General features: G+C 39.1%; 1 protein-coding gene and 1 long non-coding RNA gene across 2 annotated transcripts; both read left to right on the forward strand.

Annotated features, from left to right (window-relative positions):
* The first annotated feature begins 30 nt into the window (after positions 1-30).
* On the forward strand, positions 31-12,098 carry LOC125111526 (uncharacterized). Its single transcript, XR_007130875.1, has 3 exons — positions 31-89; positions 7,175-7,306; positions 11,928-12,098. It is a non-coding gene; the product is annotated as an uncharacterized LOC125111526 (long non-coding RNA).
* Positions 61-3,434, forward strand: JRKL (JRK like). Its single transcript, XM_047753486.1, has one exon. It carries the CDS (start codon positions 660-662, stop codon positions 2,232-2,234), a length of 1,575 nt encoding a protein of 524 aa, XP_047609442.1. The 5' UTR covers positions 61-659; the 3' UTR covers positions 2,235-3,434.
* Positions 12,099-15,852: the final 3,754 nt, after the last annotated feature.

Raw genomic sequence — 15,852 nt, forward strand, 5'->3', positions numbered from 1 at the left:
AGGGGGCGTCTTCCGGGAGCGTGTGCTGGGGGAGGAGCGGTCGCCGCGCGTTAGGCAGGGAGCGGTGCAGGGTCCTGGTTCCTACTGAGGTGGGGAGAGGGGCTCGGCGGGCTGTGTGGGACCGGGGGGACTATGCAGGCCCAGTAAACCCAGCGCGGGGAGGTGGGGCTTGCAGTGGAAGGGGCTGGCGGCTGGGGGAGGAATCAAACGTAGCCGTCCCCCTGGAGAAGGGGGCCAGTCCCGACTCCCTGGCTCTTCCGCTCTCCACCGTAACTTTGGGGTGTGGCAGGGGTTAGTGACGGTCGTTGACCTGGTACCGGGCCTGAAGGAGGCTTGTGGGGCTGTAGTCTTTCTTGCGGCCACTGTGGGAATAAAACAAATGTTTGTAATCCGTATTATCCGCGGTGACTTGGGGCCTCTTCTACTGCCCATTTAAAGTTAAAGGCCTGTTCCCTCAAACTTCTCCCCTCTGATCGTCCTCTGCCATCTGTTTACCAGCCAAGCCCAGAGGGGACGAGGTCTGGGCCACCAGGTTCCTGGTGAGGTTGAAAGAACGAGTGTGTAAGACTGTTTTAAAGTGAGTCTGTGAGAAAAGGCAGGATTTTGTGGATTGCTTCCGTGTAAGTGTGGGCCGAGTACCTGAGTGCCAGAGCTTCACCATGTCAGGGAAGAGGAAGCGTGTGGTGTTGACTATTAAAGATAAGCTTGATATAATAAAGAAACTTGAAGATGGGGGTTCTTCCAAGCAGTTGGCAGTGATTTATGGAATTGGTGAGACAACAGTACGGGATATAAGAAAAAATAAAGAAAAGATTATAACTTATGCAAGCAGTTCTGATTCCACAAGTCTTCTGGCCAAGAGGAAATCTATGAAGCCATCCATGTATGAGGAACTAGACAGAGCAATGCTAGAATGGTTCAACCAGCAAAGAGCAAAAGGGAATCCTGTGTCTGGGCCAATTTGTGCAAAAAGGGCAGAGTTCTTCTTTTATGCTTTGGGAATGGATGGTGATTTTAACCCCTCTGCCGGTTGGTTAACACGTTTTAAGCAGCGACACAGCATTAGAGAGATAAATATTAGAAATGAAAGATTAAGCGGAGATGAGACTGCTGTGGAAGATTTTTGTAACAACTTTCGCGACTTTATTGAACAAGAGAATTTGCAACCAGAACAAATCTACAATGCAGATGAAACTGGACTGTTTTGGAAATGCCTGCCTTCCAGAACTTCAGTAATCAAAGGTAAATGCACAGTCCCTGGGCACAAGTCAGTTGAAGAAAGAGTCACTGTCATGTGTTGTGCCAATGCAACAGGTTTACACAAACTTAAACTTTGTGTTGTAGGGAAAGCAAAGAAACCTCGCTCTTTCAAGTCAACTGACACTTCAAACCTGCCAGTCTCTTATTTTAGCCAAAAAGGTGCATGGATGGATCTTTCAATTTTCCGACAATGGTTTGATAAGATCTTTGTGCCACAAGTTCGGGAGCACTTAAGATCCAAAGGCTTGCAGGAGAAGGCTGTGCTCTTGTTGGATAATTCACCAACACATCCAAATGAAAACGTCCTGAGATCAGATGATGGCCAAATATTTGCAAAATATTTACCACCTAATGTGGCTTCATTGATTCAGCCCTCAGATCAAGGAGTCATAGCCACACTGAAGAGAAACTATCGTGCAGGTCTTCTCCAAAACAACTTGGAAGAAGGCAATGACCTGAAATCATTCTGGAAGAAGCTCACTCTGCTAGATGCACTTTATGAAATAGCAGTGGCGTGGAATTTAGTAAAGCCAGTTACCATTAGCAGAGCATGGAAGAAGATTCTCCCTGCCATAGAGGAGAAAGTAGGCCTGGACTTTGATGAAGAAGATATCTCAGTGGCTGCTGTGGCTACCATTTTACAGCACACCAAAGGATTGGAAAATGTGACTACTGAGAACATTGAAAAATGGCTTGACGTGGACAGTACTGAACCAGGCTATGAAGTCTTAACTGACAGTGAAATCATCAGAAGAGCACAAGGCCAAACAGATGAATCCAGTGAAAATGAGGAGGAGGAAACAGAACTGATTCCAGAGAAACATATTAATCACGCAGCCGCTCTCCAGTGGACTGAAAATTTATTGGATTATCTAGAACAACAAGGTGATATGATTTTGCCAGATAGACTGGTGGTTCGTAAACTTCGAGCCACCATCAGAAATAAACAGAAGATGACAAACTCAAGTCAATAATGGTATATCAACATTACCATTGTTTTGGTAATTGTGTTCGTAACTCTTAACCTCTTTGCAATACGGCTTTTATTTGTGTTCTGAATTCCCAGACACAGTCCTGTGAAATACAAATACAAAAATGTATCTGAAGTGATTCGAGGATTATGTGTTTTGCAGCATCTGTCTCTTGTCCCCTTTATTTGTGCAGATAATCAGAAGCTAATTCTCTATAGGTATAAATTCACGTCCATATGTATTCACTTTTGTAGATCTACAGTTATCCCTTCCATTACAGTGTCATTCCCTAAAGTTTCAAGCAGAAGTTACAGGTGACAATGAACAGATGGAGCACTTCCTGAAACCTTTTGCTTGATTTGTGAGGGCTGCCATAGTAATCTTTTCTTGTGCTAAGCATCTTAAGTGGTTATCTGTTTTGTACACTGATAGAATGAGAAATATCTATATTGTTAGATTTCAGGATACTCTGTAATAATTCAAAATGAAGTTCAAAATGAAGAGGAAACTGATCTATGAATTAATAACTTAGAAATCATACTTTTCTTACAATTGTTTGGGAAGGGGAGATTTTTCTGGAAGTGAAGTAAATATAGGAAGTGATTGCTAAATTAGTGAGGAAACTATTGAAAAGCTGATATATAAGATATTCTGATCTATTTGTAGAAAACGGAGTTGAAAATTTGGGGAGCTTTAGGTTATTTATACAAAGGGAATAAATAGACTTATTTTAATTGGGTCTTATATTATTAATTGGATAACAGTATAGGTTTATTATTTATTCATCTAATTATAGTACAGGTTTTATAATGTTATCTGTGGTGACATGAGCTATATGTGAGGGAATATCTTGGGTATTTGTAAGTTTTTTTTTTTACTATGTACTTGAAAATGTCTATAATTTGAAAGTTTGTCATAGCTTCTTTGATATGAAAAAAAGTGAGAATAAATAATAAAATTCTTATTTTTAATAAGCCATAAATTATGACCTGTTTCATGAAGAAAGCAGAAATAATCATGGAAGATGCCAGACTTTAAGGAATTTCATCATTTATTGTTTTGACACTTGTAAAAGGGTATTATTCTAGAATTCATTTATCAGAATTTTGATAAATTTGCTTAACAGTATAGATTTATTCAAGACATTGAAAAGAATTTACCTATATGAATATTAATTTCATTTCTAATTTAAAAGCAAAGTATCTACATATTATTTTATGTTTTGGCCCTAAATTAAATATATATATATATATTTCTCTATCAGTTATTTTTAAAAAGTTTAACTTTTTCATTAAATACTTTGCATTTTATAGTGGCTTTCTTAAAATTCTAAAACTTCAGAAATATTTGTAGCTTTCCGTGATTTGTTTTCTTCATGATACATGTCTAAATTTTTAAAAAAGGATTATCTTGAGAACTGTTTAAAAATTGTGTTTGTTGCATGAATTGCCTCAGTAGACAGAAGAAAAAAGCCTCAGAAATTAACATACATATTGAATTAGATAACTACACATTCTGCTATAAGTTAAATTGTATAAAAGAATTTTTCATTTTTTAAAATGAAAATATGTAGTACATAAAGCTCCTTTGACTTTGTCTTTATTTGCTTACTGTTTTTAAAATTAACCTTGTCCATGAAATTCAGCGATACCATTGCCACCTAGTGGTAAAATTACATTATGTTAAGGTTTGTGCTTTTAAACTTTAATATCTAGTAAAAGGTTCACTGTTTGTGACCTTGAGTGTGAATCTTGTGACTTTCTATCCTGTGAAAGACTGCTCTTCTTTCTTTGGTTTATAGCTATTCACTCTTTTCCTAAAGCTGCCAATATCGGTAGACTAAAAGTTCTGTTTTAGACCCTTCTCCTTAAACTTATTTGTAAAAGCTGCCAATCACTAAATACTATGTGTTCTAAGCAGTATATTGATATCATATAACCTTCAAATTATGAGCTAGTTAGAAATAATGATGATCAGTTCAAACTCTTAATTGCTGTAGATCACTTGCCTACAGGTAAGAATTTAAACCTAGGTAATTGATGCCAAAGAATACATTTATTTTATCCAACCTAGGCTAACCTTTTAACCTTTTCCACTCTTCAACATTTATTCCCTGCACCCTTCCTCCACCACCTGCCACAGGTGTCTGAATTTACTTATCTATTTTTCAGAGCACTTACGGCAGCAGTTGCCCTTTCCTTTTACCCTTTTATGGAGTTAGTCTTCCATTTTCATTACTCTGTGATGTCTCAGCTCTGTTTATCCACAGTCTAACAAGCATTTGAAATTGGGACCATCTAATTTCTGATTCCTGGTTAGCCATGCTCAGGATCTTTTCTCACTCCCAGCAATTTAAAACCCCCCCATTGGGAAAACTTTATGCAAACCTTTCTCTTTAGTTCATGAGCTAATCTCAAAGAGAATTAAAGAGTTGGCACAGTATAGTCCTAACATGAAAGTCTTGCTAGCCCAAAGTTGTTGGAAAACACTACTGCCAGAGGCACATGAGCATGGATATACTCAGACCCATAGAGACCAAAAAGGAAAAAAAATTAAGCCCCCAAATAAGATGATATGGAGAAGAGAATAGTTAGGTTCAAATACAAGAGAGGGTGGTTAGATGAGAAGAAAAAAATTAAAGGGATATGTGGCCTGCTTGGAGGTTTATTTTGTACTGAAATGCATTTCAGTCTCCTAGTCCCAGGCTTACTAGTATGTGCTGTTCATTGGTAGATGGTCCCTGTAATTTCTGCTTTTCTCCTTGTCACCTGTGGAATGTTAGAAAGTCAGTTCCAAGTTGAATGCATTCAATCAGTAGTTGGGACCATTTGGTGCATGACACCAGAAGCTGTTTGGGTACATCTGCCCCAAAGTCATAAATTCTTAGTCTCCAATTCTTATTCCTTCAATGCCCTCCCAGAGGCTGATTTGCTTTCTATTTCTCCATTAAGAAATTAGCCGGGAGTTCCTGTCGTGGCGCAGTGGTTAACGAATCCGACTAGGAACCATGAGGTTGCGGGTTCGGTCCCTGCCCTTGCTCAGTGGGTTAAGGATCCAGCGTTGCCGTGAGCTGTGGTGTAGGTTGCAGATGCGGCTCGGATCCCGCGTTGCTGTGGCTCTGGCGTAGGCCGGTGGCTACAGCTCGGATTAGACCCCTAGCCTGGGAACCTCCATATGCCGTGGAAGCGGCCCAAAGAAATAGCAAAAAGACAGGGAAAAAAAAAAAAAAAGAAATTAGCCATATGGTCACATTGTCTGGTCTTAGCAGGTTTTTCCATTGATGAGCTTTGCTAGATTCCCCAGAAAACCAACTTACATCACATTGTTTCTCTAAACCCATGCTCCTAGTAGCCAAGAATGTTGTGTGAGCAGGGTTACCTGCAGGAGTTTATGAGAGATTAGGGCTTTTGGGGGGGTAAATGGGTGAAGGAAGTAGAATTCTTTGCTAGGTTTAAATTCAGCAAATCAGAAGTTCATTGCAACTTGCTATATGGTTAAGACTACTGAGGATGTGAGTTTGGGAAAATATAAAGAAGGGGAAGAGTGGTTCATGTCCTTAAGGATCTTGAAATCAAGGTGGAAAAATAATGTATTTGAAAAAACAAAGCCATTTGATTTAATTGTAAGCTTGTATGAAACAGCAACATAATGTGATATGGATTATGTAAGGGGATCACTGTGATTTAGCTTACTAATTCCTCCAGTGGCTTCTCCTCTGTGTATCCTCTACATTTTAAGCTTTTCTTTGTTCTTGGTCGTTACTGCTCCTGAGTGACTTCACCCATTTCCGTTACCTGCATGTTTGTGACTCCAAATCTGTCTCCAGTCACCCTGCTTCAGAAGTCCAGATTTGTATCTTCAATTGAGAAGCAGGATTTCAGTCCATTAACATCCTAATGTTAGTGCCAACCAGATGGGCTAAGGAGTTTTTAACAATCCAAATTAGGCTAGTCTTTATTGGTCCGAAATAGCAAGGTAGATAATTCTATCTCCTTTCTTATTTAGCCTTTCCTGATGCACACACATGCCCTTGCCTCTGGTCATTACTTCTTGTGGACAGCCATAGTGGTTTCTGGTTTTGGTACCCTCGTTGCCACTCAAGTACTGAAATTTAGTTTGTGTTCCAACCCTTAACCTCTCTAAAAGACTATTATTCAAACTCTTAAGACTGACTACACTGCTTATAAATGTACTCTGTTTTACTTATTTAAGGCTGCTGGCAACTTAACACAGTAACTAGTCTCATGCAATTAGAAGTTGGATATGAAAGAATGCCCAAAGCGTAGCAGTTGCTGTAAATAATAATGTAAAAACTCTCCTCAGAGTCTATAAGACTTGTTATATTGGGAAGTGATTTTTGTGATATGTGTCTCAATACTGAGGTCAAGGACCATGGAATCAGTACTTTGGAGAACAGTACATTCATTCAACAATTGTGTACTCAAACACAAACTGTATGCTTTCTGTGTATAAGACATATTCTAAGCAATATATGGGATACATGGTAAGACTGCATTTGAGAGATAACAGGAGACAAATTTTTTTAAAAAGAATTATGACATTCTGACAAAGTGCAAATACAAGACTAATTCTGATATGAGTGTCATACAGTAGTGTGATCTGACATGAGGAGTGAAGTCATAACAATTGAGTTGGTCTTAAAAAATAACTAAATTTTTCATGATATTTTAGTCTCCAGTCATTGCCAAATGTCCTCCAGGGGAAATAACTTGAAAAATGTTTTTACCACTATTCCATCTTACTAGCCTCTGCTAGTTATTTCCCTGATGACTGCTTCCTGGTCACTAATTTAATTATAAGCATTTGAGATTTTTGTCAGAGCAGCACCACATTTCCAATCACTGTTGATCTGGATAACTCTAGCTAATGCATCTAACCTCAGAATGTTAGAGACTCATAATACATGTGTTTCTCTAATCTAGCCATGATATAAAACTTGATTGAAGATGATCTTCTTCAAGCTGTGATTCATGGACCCAGGCTCGTCTTTCCTGTGCAGGTCTCCAACAGCTGGGGAGCCCATTGTGGACTGCAGGCTCCTTATTCCTCAGGAGGTACCTCCACAGTTGTGACATCCCTCTTGCTTGTGGGTTGCCATCCTGGGGGTGTGTGTCTAATGAGACATCATCTCTGCCCTTCTTCCATCTTGATGTGGCGTTTTCTTTATATCACTAGCTGTAGAAAATTTATTCTAGTATTCAAATCTTTCTCAGGTAGTTGATCTATAAGTAGTTGAATTTTGGTATGTCCATGGAGGATGTGAGTTCAGGACCTTCCTACTCCATTTTGATTCAAATATCATAAGATTTATATTCTTAAAACATCTGTGACAACAGCTCTCCATTTGTCTGAGTTTCTCACTAAAATGTGAACTGAGATTTATAGCTTCTGACTCTTAAAATTTTTAGCCCGGTAATTAAAGAATTCGTAGATGAGGTTTTAATTATCTTTTTGCTCAGTAAAGTCAAAGAGGAGGAATAATAAATACCAAACACTTTATTGGCTGTAATTGAAAATGAGAAATCAATAGAAAGTACTAAATTATGAGTTGTTATAAAATCCCCATATAAATTCATGTATTTCATTCAGTCATTTCATTTTTTTATTCAGTCATTTATGTGACAAAATTTTTAAAGGGTATATACATAAGGCTAATTAGCATAGGATATGTTATATGACTCAACTATTGCTAAGGAATTTAGGGTTATAACTGTATCTTTAACATTAAGATCATGTTCATTAGAGTTTTCCACATTCAACAGCAGAATGGACCCTGTGGGTAATGAAAAAGTTTAGTGATAAAATCTCTTAAAATTTAGAAATGATAGTACCTCAGATGACTACCTAGATGTATGCAACTTATGCAGAGTTTTCTTTGAAATATTGTACTAGATCTTCAGTTAATTTCACAAAGCTACTCTCAATAATAGCCATTAAAAAGCATCATAAGGGAGTTCCTTTTTTTTTTTTTTTTGTCTTTCTGCTTTTTCTAGGGCCACTCCTGCGGTATATGGAGGTTCCCAGGCTAGGGGTCAAATCAGAGCTGCAGCCACCGGCCTACACCAGAGCCACAGCAACATGGGATCCGAGCTGCGTCTTCGACCTACACAGCTCACGGCAACGCCGGATCCTTAACCCACTGAGCAAGGCCAGGGATCGAACCCTCAACCTCATGCTTCCCAGTCGGATTCGTTAACCACTGCACCGCGACGGGAACTCCCAAGGGAGTTCCTTTTTAAAGGCTGCAAAGTCTCTGCCTAGATTTATTTCTTTGAATGTGGATGTGCAGTAGGTCCAGCACCATTTGTTGAAAAGACTGTCCTGAGAATTGTCTTTGCTTCTTTGTCAAAGATCAGTTGACTGTATTTGTGTGGGTACATCTGGGCTCCCTGTTCTTTTCCATCAATCTGTTTGTCTATTCTTTTGCCAAGATCACAGTCTTTTAATTACTATATCTTTACAGTAAGTCATGTGGTGTTAGTTCTCTTTCTATTCTTCAGCTTCAGTATTGGACTGGCTATTCTGGGTCTTGGGCCTCTTCACATAAACTATAGAATCAGTTTGTCAATATCCACAAAATAACTGGCTGGGATACTGATTGAGATTTCAGTGAATCTACAGATCACATTGGGAAGAAGGGACATGTTGATGATATTGAGTCTTCCTATCCTTAAACACAGAATATCTGTTTCGTTAGATCTTTTTGATTTCTTTTATTAGTTTTCCTCATATAGATCTTGTACATGTTTTAATTGGGTTTATACCTAAGTATTTTATTTTTTGGTGCTAATGTAAGTGGTGTTGTGTTTCTAACTTCAAATTTCAACTATCATCGCTTGTATACGGGAAAGCAATTTATTTCTGTATATTAACCTTGTGTACTACAGCTTTCTAAAATCATTTATTAGTTACAATAATTTTTTGTTGATTCTTTCAGATTTTGTACATAAACAATCATGTCATCCGTGAGCAAAGTCAGTTTTATTTATTTATTTTTTCTCCTTTTTAGGGCCACACCCATGGCATATGGAAGTTCCCAGTCTAGGGGTCAAATCAGAGCTACTCGTGCTGGCCTACAGTACACAGTACACAGCCACAGCATGGGGGAATCCAAGCTGCGTCTATGACCAGCCCCATAGCTCATGGCAATGCTGGATCATTAACCCACTGAGCGAAGCCAGGGATCAAACCCCCATTCTCATGGATACCAGTCAGATTCATTTCTGCTGTGCCACACCGGGAATGCCTCCAGTTTTATTTCTTCCTACTCAATCTGTGTGCTTTTATTTCTGTTTCTTGTTTTATTGTGTTAGCTAGAACTTTGAGTGGTGAGAGGGAGCATGGTTCATTTTTTAAAAGAAAACATTTATTTCTTGAACTTGATAGTGGAATTAGGCAATTTAGTTCCACATTAGATAAAAACATAAAATTTTGGTAAAATAGGTAACTGAGCCTCTTGCAAAAAAAATTTTACAGAGAAAACCAGTTTAAATTCTCCCTGAAACCAGTGATTTCTGACTGGTTTAGTAGATCAAAATGAGATTTTTCTCTTTTACTTAAGTCAGGGTCTACAAAGTATGTAATTCAATTGAATAAGAGACCCCTCTTGTATCCATTGCAAGGCATCCAGAGGAACAATAACAACAAAAAAATCGATAAACACACACCTAACACTAGGGGAACATAAAAAAAAAGTAAAGGGTTTTCCCATTTCTTAAGACACTTCAATATTATTATTATTATTATTATTATTATTATTATTATTATTATTATTATTATTAGCTAATTTGGGGGGAGTTCCTGTCATGGCACAGCAGAAACGAATCCGACTAGGAACCATGAGGTTGAGGGTTCCATCTCTGGCCTCCATCAGAGGGTTGATGATCTAGCATTGCTGTGAGCTGTGGTGTGGGTCACAGACGCGGCTCAGATCTGGCATTGGCTGTGGGGAAAGCAGGCGGCTACAGCTCTGATTAGACCCCTATTTGGGAACCTCCATATTCCACGGGTGTGTCCCTAAAAAGACAAATAAATAAATAACAGCTAATTTTTAAAAATATCAAGTATTAGTAAATATTAGTGAGGGAAATAGGAGCAGGAAAAGAGAGACAAAGATAGGGAAAAGAAAGAAATATTTTTGAGAGTGCTTTTGAACTACCTGGATACTCTGCTGTATTAAGAAGGTTTTTTGTTTTTGGGGGTTTTTTTTAGGGCTGCACTCACAGCATATGGACGTTCCCAGGCTAGGGGTGGAATCAGAACTGTAGCTGCCGGCCTACACCACTGCCACAGCAATGCAGGATCTGAGCTGCATCTGCAACATATACCAACAGCTCACAGCAACACCAGATCCTTAACCCACTGAGGAAGGCCAGGGATCAAACCCATGTCCTCATGGATCCTAGTTGGGTTAGTTAACTGCTGAGCCACAAAGGGAACTCCAGAATTTTTTTTTAAATGGAAAACAGAAGAGATAAGGAAGAATAAAAACGGAAAGGACGGCAGACCCACATGTTCATAAGAAAAATCACATGGGGAGTTCCCATGTGGCTCAGCGGGTAACGAACTTGACTAGTACCCATGAGGCAGTGGGTTCGATTCCTGGCCTCACTCAATGGGTTAAAGGTCCGATGTTGACGTGACCTGCGGTATAGATTGCAGATGTACCTCAGATCCTGTGTTGCTGTGGCTGTGGTACAAGCTGGCAGCTGTAGCTCCAATTCGACCCCTAGACTGGGAACTTCCATATGCCTCAAGGGTGGCCTTAAAAAAAAAAAAAAAAGAAAATGCAGACATTTATTTGATACTAGGGTTGTAATCATAAGCTAGACACAATTTAATGCCAGTGACAATTACAGTGACACACAGAAGCACCAAATAGAAGGCATACAGGTAGAACAACAGGGCAGTAGAGGGAAAGGATAATAAACACCTGGACGATCACACACACACACACACACACACACACACACACACCACACACACCACACACACCACAGTGAAGCTGCATGCAAAAGACAGATGGAAATCCCTAGTGCAGGGACAACATAACTCATACTCCACTGACACCTTTTAACCGGAAGTCATTGTTACAGTTTTGTATAGATGGTTTCATTTAGAACCATAGATGATCTTGACTTCTTAATTTTGGACAAAGAAAGTACAAATAAAGCTCTCTGAAGAAAATGAAGTGTCAAGAAAAAGGACGTTTTAAGTGGAGTAACATCCCCATCTTGTGGTGTTCTGGAATACTGACTGCTTTTTAATGGCATTTTGAGTTTACATGTAATTCTAGGTAAAGTATGGCTAACTTGATTTTTCTTGGGAACAGGGAAGAGTAATCATAGAGAAAACTGAATCTACAGTTTCTCAGTCCAAGATTTTCATTAAACTATTTTAATGGAAGAGTTGCTACCCGTTGGTGCTAATTACTTAGTAGTTGGCTCTTCAGTGTTCACCTTTTAAAAAAATAATAATTCAATGAATTTTATTATACAACCATCATCAAAACCTAATTTTATTAGAATATTTCCATCCCAAACCTCCAGTCCACCCCCTCCATCTCCCTACCTGTCTCCTTTGGTAAACGTGTAAGTTTTTCAAAGTCTGTGAGTCTGTTTCTATTCCGAAAATAAGTTCACTTTTATTTTTTTTTTTTTATTTTATTTTTTTTAGGTGCTCACCTTTACTGGACTCAGAGAAAGAACCAAGAAGTGATTCACGTTGGTATTTACCTTTTCTTCAATTGCATATATATATAATTTTAGCTGGACTTGTGACATATTAAATTCCTGGACCAGGGATAGATCTGAGCTGCAGCTGTAACCTATGCCACAGTCACAGCAATGCAGGATCCTTAACTCTCTGCACTACAGCAGGAACTCTAATAAGAGTTTACATTTTTTACTAGTACAACCTCCCTTGTTGGCCATTCTGACTGGTGTGAGGTGATACCTCATTGTAGTTTTGATTCTCATTTCCCTAATAATTAATGATGTTGAGCATCTTTTCAAGTGTTTTTGGCCATCTGTCTGTCTTCTTTGGATAAATGTCTATTTATATTTTTTGCCCATTTTTTTTTATATTGAGCTGCATGGGCTAGTTGTATATTTTGGAGATTAATTTCTTGTCAGTTGCTTCATTCGTAGATGTTTTCTCCCATCCTGTGAGTTGTCTTTTCGTTTGGTTTATGGTTTCCTTTGCTGTGCAAAAGCTTTCAATTAGGTCTTATTTGTTTATTTTTGTTTTTATTTTCATTACTCTAGGAGGTGGGTCAAAAAACATATTGCTATGATTTATGTCAAAGAGTGTTCTGTCTATGTTTTCCCCTGAGAGTTTTATTGTATCCAGTCTTACATTTAGGTCTTTAATCCATTTTAAGGACTAAATTAAGAAGATGTGGTACATATATACAGTGGAATGTTAGTCATAAAAAGAATGAAACAATGCCATTTGCAACAACATGGATGGACTTAGAGATTATCATACTAGGTGAAGTAGTAAGTCAGACAGAGAAAGACAAATATCATATGATACCACTTATATGTGGAATCTAAAAAAAAAAAACAATCGCATAGGAATTCCTGCTCTGGTGCAGTGAGTTAAGAGTCCAGCTCAGCAGCTGGGGTCACTGTGGAGGTGTGGGTTCACTCTCTGGCCTGGGTCAATGGGTCAAAGGATCCAATGTTGCTGCAGCTGCAGCTGCAGCATAGTTTACAGCTGTAGCTCAGGTTTAATCCTTGTGCTGGGAACTTCCATATACTGTGGGTACAGCCATAAAAAATACATAAATAAAAAATTAAAAATGATACAAATGAACTCATTTACAAAATATAAACAGGCTCACAGACTTTGAAAAAACAAAAACCTTATGGTTACCAAAGGGAAAAGTTGCGGGGGGGGGGGGATAATTCAGGAATTTGGGATTAACATACACACACTGCTATATACAAAATAGATAATCCACAGGATGTATTGTATAGCACAGGGAACTCTACTTAATGTTCTGTAATAACCTATATGGGAAATGAATCTGCAAAAGAATGGATATATGTATATGTATAACTGGATCACTTTACTCTACACCTGAAACTAACATAACATTGTAAATCAACTATATTCCAATATAAAATTAAAAATTAAATTGAAAAAAATATTTTTACATGTGAAACAATTCTCAAGGAAAGATAACTGGAAACTGACAGAAGAACTCCTATAAGCAAGGTTGCAAGAAAGTTTCCCATGAAATCAGGATGGATGAGAAAAAAAAAAATCAGGTCTTAACCTGCACCCCTCAGAGGGGATTAAGAGGAAAGAGACTGCATGGGTGGACACTCACCCTGGGAAAGGAGTAGGCTTGAGCCACAGACTGGGGGACTCAGTCCTGGGGTCCTACGTGGAGAAGACTAGCCCTCTTTTGCTGCTTGGAGAAGTGCTGGGACAAATAGAAAGGCTGCCTATCCTCTACTCAGTTGCTGGCTTGCCCCCAGACAGGGTGGAGAGAGGTCTGATCCACTGCCTCATTGTAACACTCCCCAGTTTAAGCTGAGTGAACACCTCAGTCCCACTCACTCCACACCATAGCTTGGCACTGGATCTAGGGTGGCCAGGACCTAGGAAGAGACTTGAACAATGGATGCAGAGGTAGCCTGGGGGCCTGTGGTGTAGTCCAGGTAGGGCAGCCATGGTCACTGTTGGCACTTAACTCAAAAAGTGCCCCACAAGTACTCCAACTTCTCATAGCAACACAGCCACTTCAATTCCTGAAGTGCTGCAACTGCCCTGACCTCCAGTTTCAGCAGACTGAATGCTCCAGCATTGCTGACTCCACACCACAACTTTGTGCTACATCTAGGGTGACCACAACTGGGGAAAAGACACAAACTCGAACTGTGTCTCAGTGGAGCCCCAGATGCCTACATGGGCAGTGCATCGGAACTCTGTATGCATATGAGCCTCAATTACTTTAGTACTCCCCTCCTTTGAAGCAAAGGCTTCAGTGTGGGGAGAAGGAAAAGCATATACTTTAGGGGAACAGAGCCTGCTTGAGCCCAAACCTCAGGGTTTCTTCTTCAGCGCCTTGGGAACAGACACCATCCTGATAGGGAGACCTCTGCCACAGATCAGAAGGAAGCCGCATCTCACATCTTGTATAGGCTTTGGCTCCTCCAAAACCAGCCACAGCCCCATCAAGGTGATAGTGGCTAACACACCATGAAGAAAGACGTGGTTGGCATCCACATCAAATCCAGCCCTTGCCCTGAAGACTTTGCACATGCAGCCTACATAAGGATGCTCCCACATAAAAACACCCCTTCAAGACCACAATAGATCTCTGCTTCATCCACATTCATAGGGACAGACAATGTTAAATAAAATGAAAAGGCAGAGGAATTACTCCCAATTGAAAGAGCAAGAGAAAACCTCTGAAAAAATAATAAAACAAAGTTTACTAGACATAGAGTTCAAAAAGTTGATGATAAAAATCCTAACCCTATTAAGAAGGAGAATTGATCTAAACACAGACCATTTTAACAAGGAACTATAAACTATAAAGAAGACCCAATCAAAAATAGATAATTCAATTTCTGAGGAAAAAAAAGCACTGTAGAAGAAATAAATAGCTAACTAAATTATGCAGAAGAATGTATAAATGATCTGGAAGATAGAAAAATAGAAATCACCCAACCAGAACAGCAGACAGAAGACAAATAAAAAAGGTGAATGCAACATACAAGATCAATGGGATAATATAGAAATGTGCCAGTTTACACATGACAGGGGTTCCAAAAGTGGAAGAGAGGGAGAATAGTATCAAAAATGTATTTGAAAAAATTATAGTTTTCCAAACTTAAAGAAAGAAAGGGATAGTCAGGTACAGGAAAAACAGAGGTCCCAAATAAGATGAATTCAAACAGACCCACACCAAGACACATAATTAAAATGGCAAAAGTTAAAAAGTCAATTTTAAAGTTGGCAACAGAAAAAGAGTCATATACAAGGGAACACTCGTCCCCCCCCCCCAATCCCCACTCCCCTACCCCTGCCAAGGCTATCAGCTGATTTATCTAAAGAACTTTTGCAGAGCAGAAGGGAGTGGCTTGATATGGAAGTTCCCAGGCTAGGGGTAGAATCGGAGCTATAGCTGCTGGCCTACACTTACAGCCACAGCAACACCAGGTCCAAGCCGCGTTCTATGACCTATACACAGCTCACGGCAATGCTGAATCTTTAACCCACCGAGCAAGTCCAGGGATTGAACCTGTGTTCTCATGGATACTAGTCAGGTTCATTTCCACTGAGCCATTATAGGAACTCCTAAATAGAATTTTTAAAGTGTTTTTAATCCATTAAACAGAAATTTGGAGGAGGTACAAGAGTGAGGCAAGAGTGAAGGCAGTTTCATTAGTTAGCATGAAATCTCTTTATTCAAGCAACTAAGTAATGAGGATTTGAATTAAGATAGTGGTACTAGAAATAGAGAGGAGAAAGATTTAAAAAGTGGAGAGAATCACACAAAATCTTGCACACAGATATTTGTAACAGCTTAATTGTAATTGCTTAAACTTGGAAGTGACCAAGATGTCATTCAGTAAGTGAA

Source organism: Phacochoerus africanus, chromosome 11 (assembly GCF_016906955.1).
Source record: "Phacochoerus africanus isolate WHEZ1 chromosome 11, ROS_Pafr_v1, whole genome shotgun sequence".
NCBI lineage: Eukaryota > Metazoa > Chordata > Mammalia > Artiodactyla > Suidae > Phacochoerus > Phacochoerus africanus.

Excerpts from the sequence above, each read along its gene's own strand:
- JRKL (XM_047753486.1), top strand. The coding sequence starts at position 660 with ATGTCAGGGAAGAGGAAGCGTGTGGTGTTGACTATTAAAGATAAGCTT.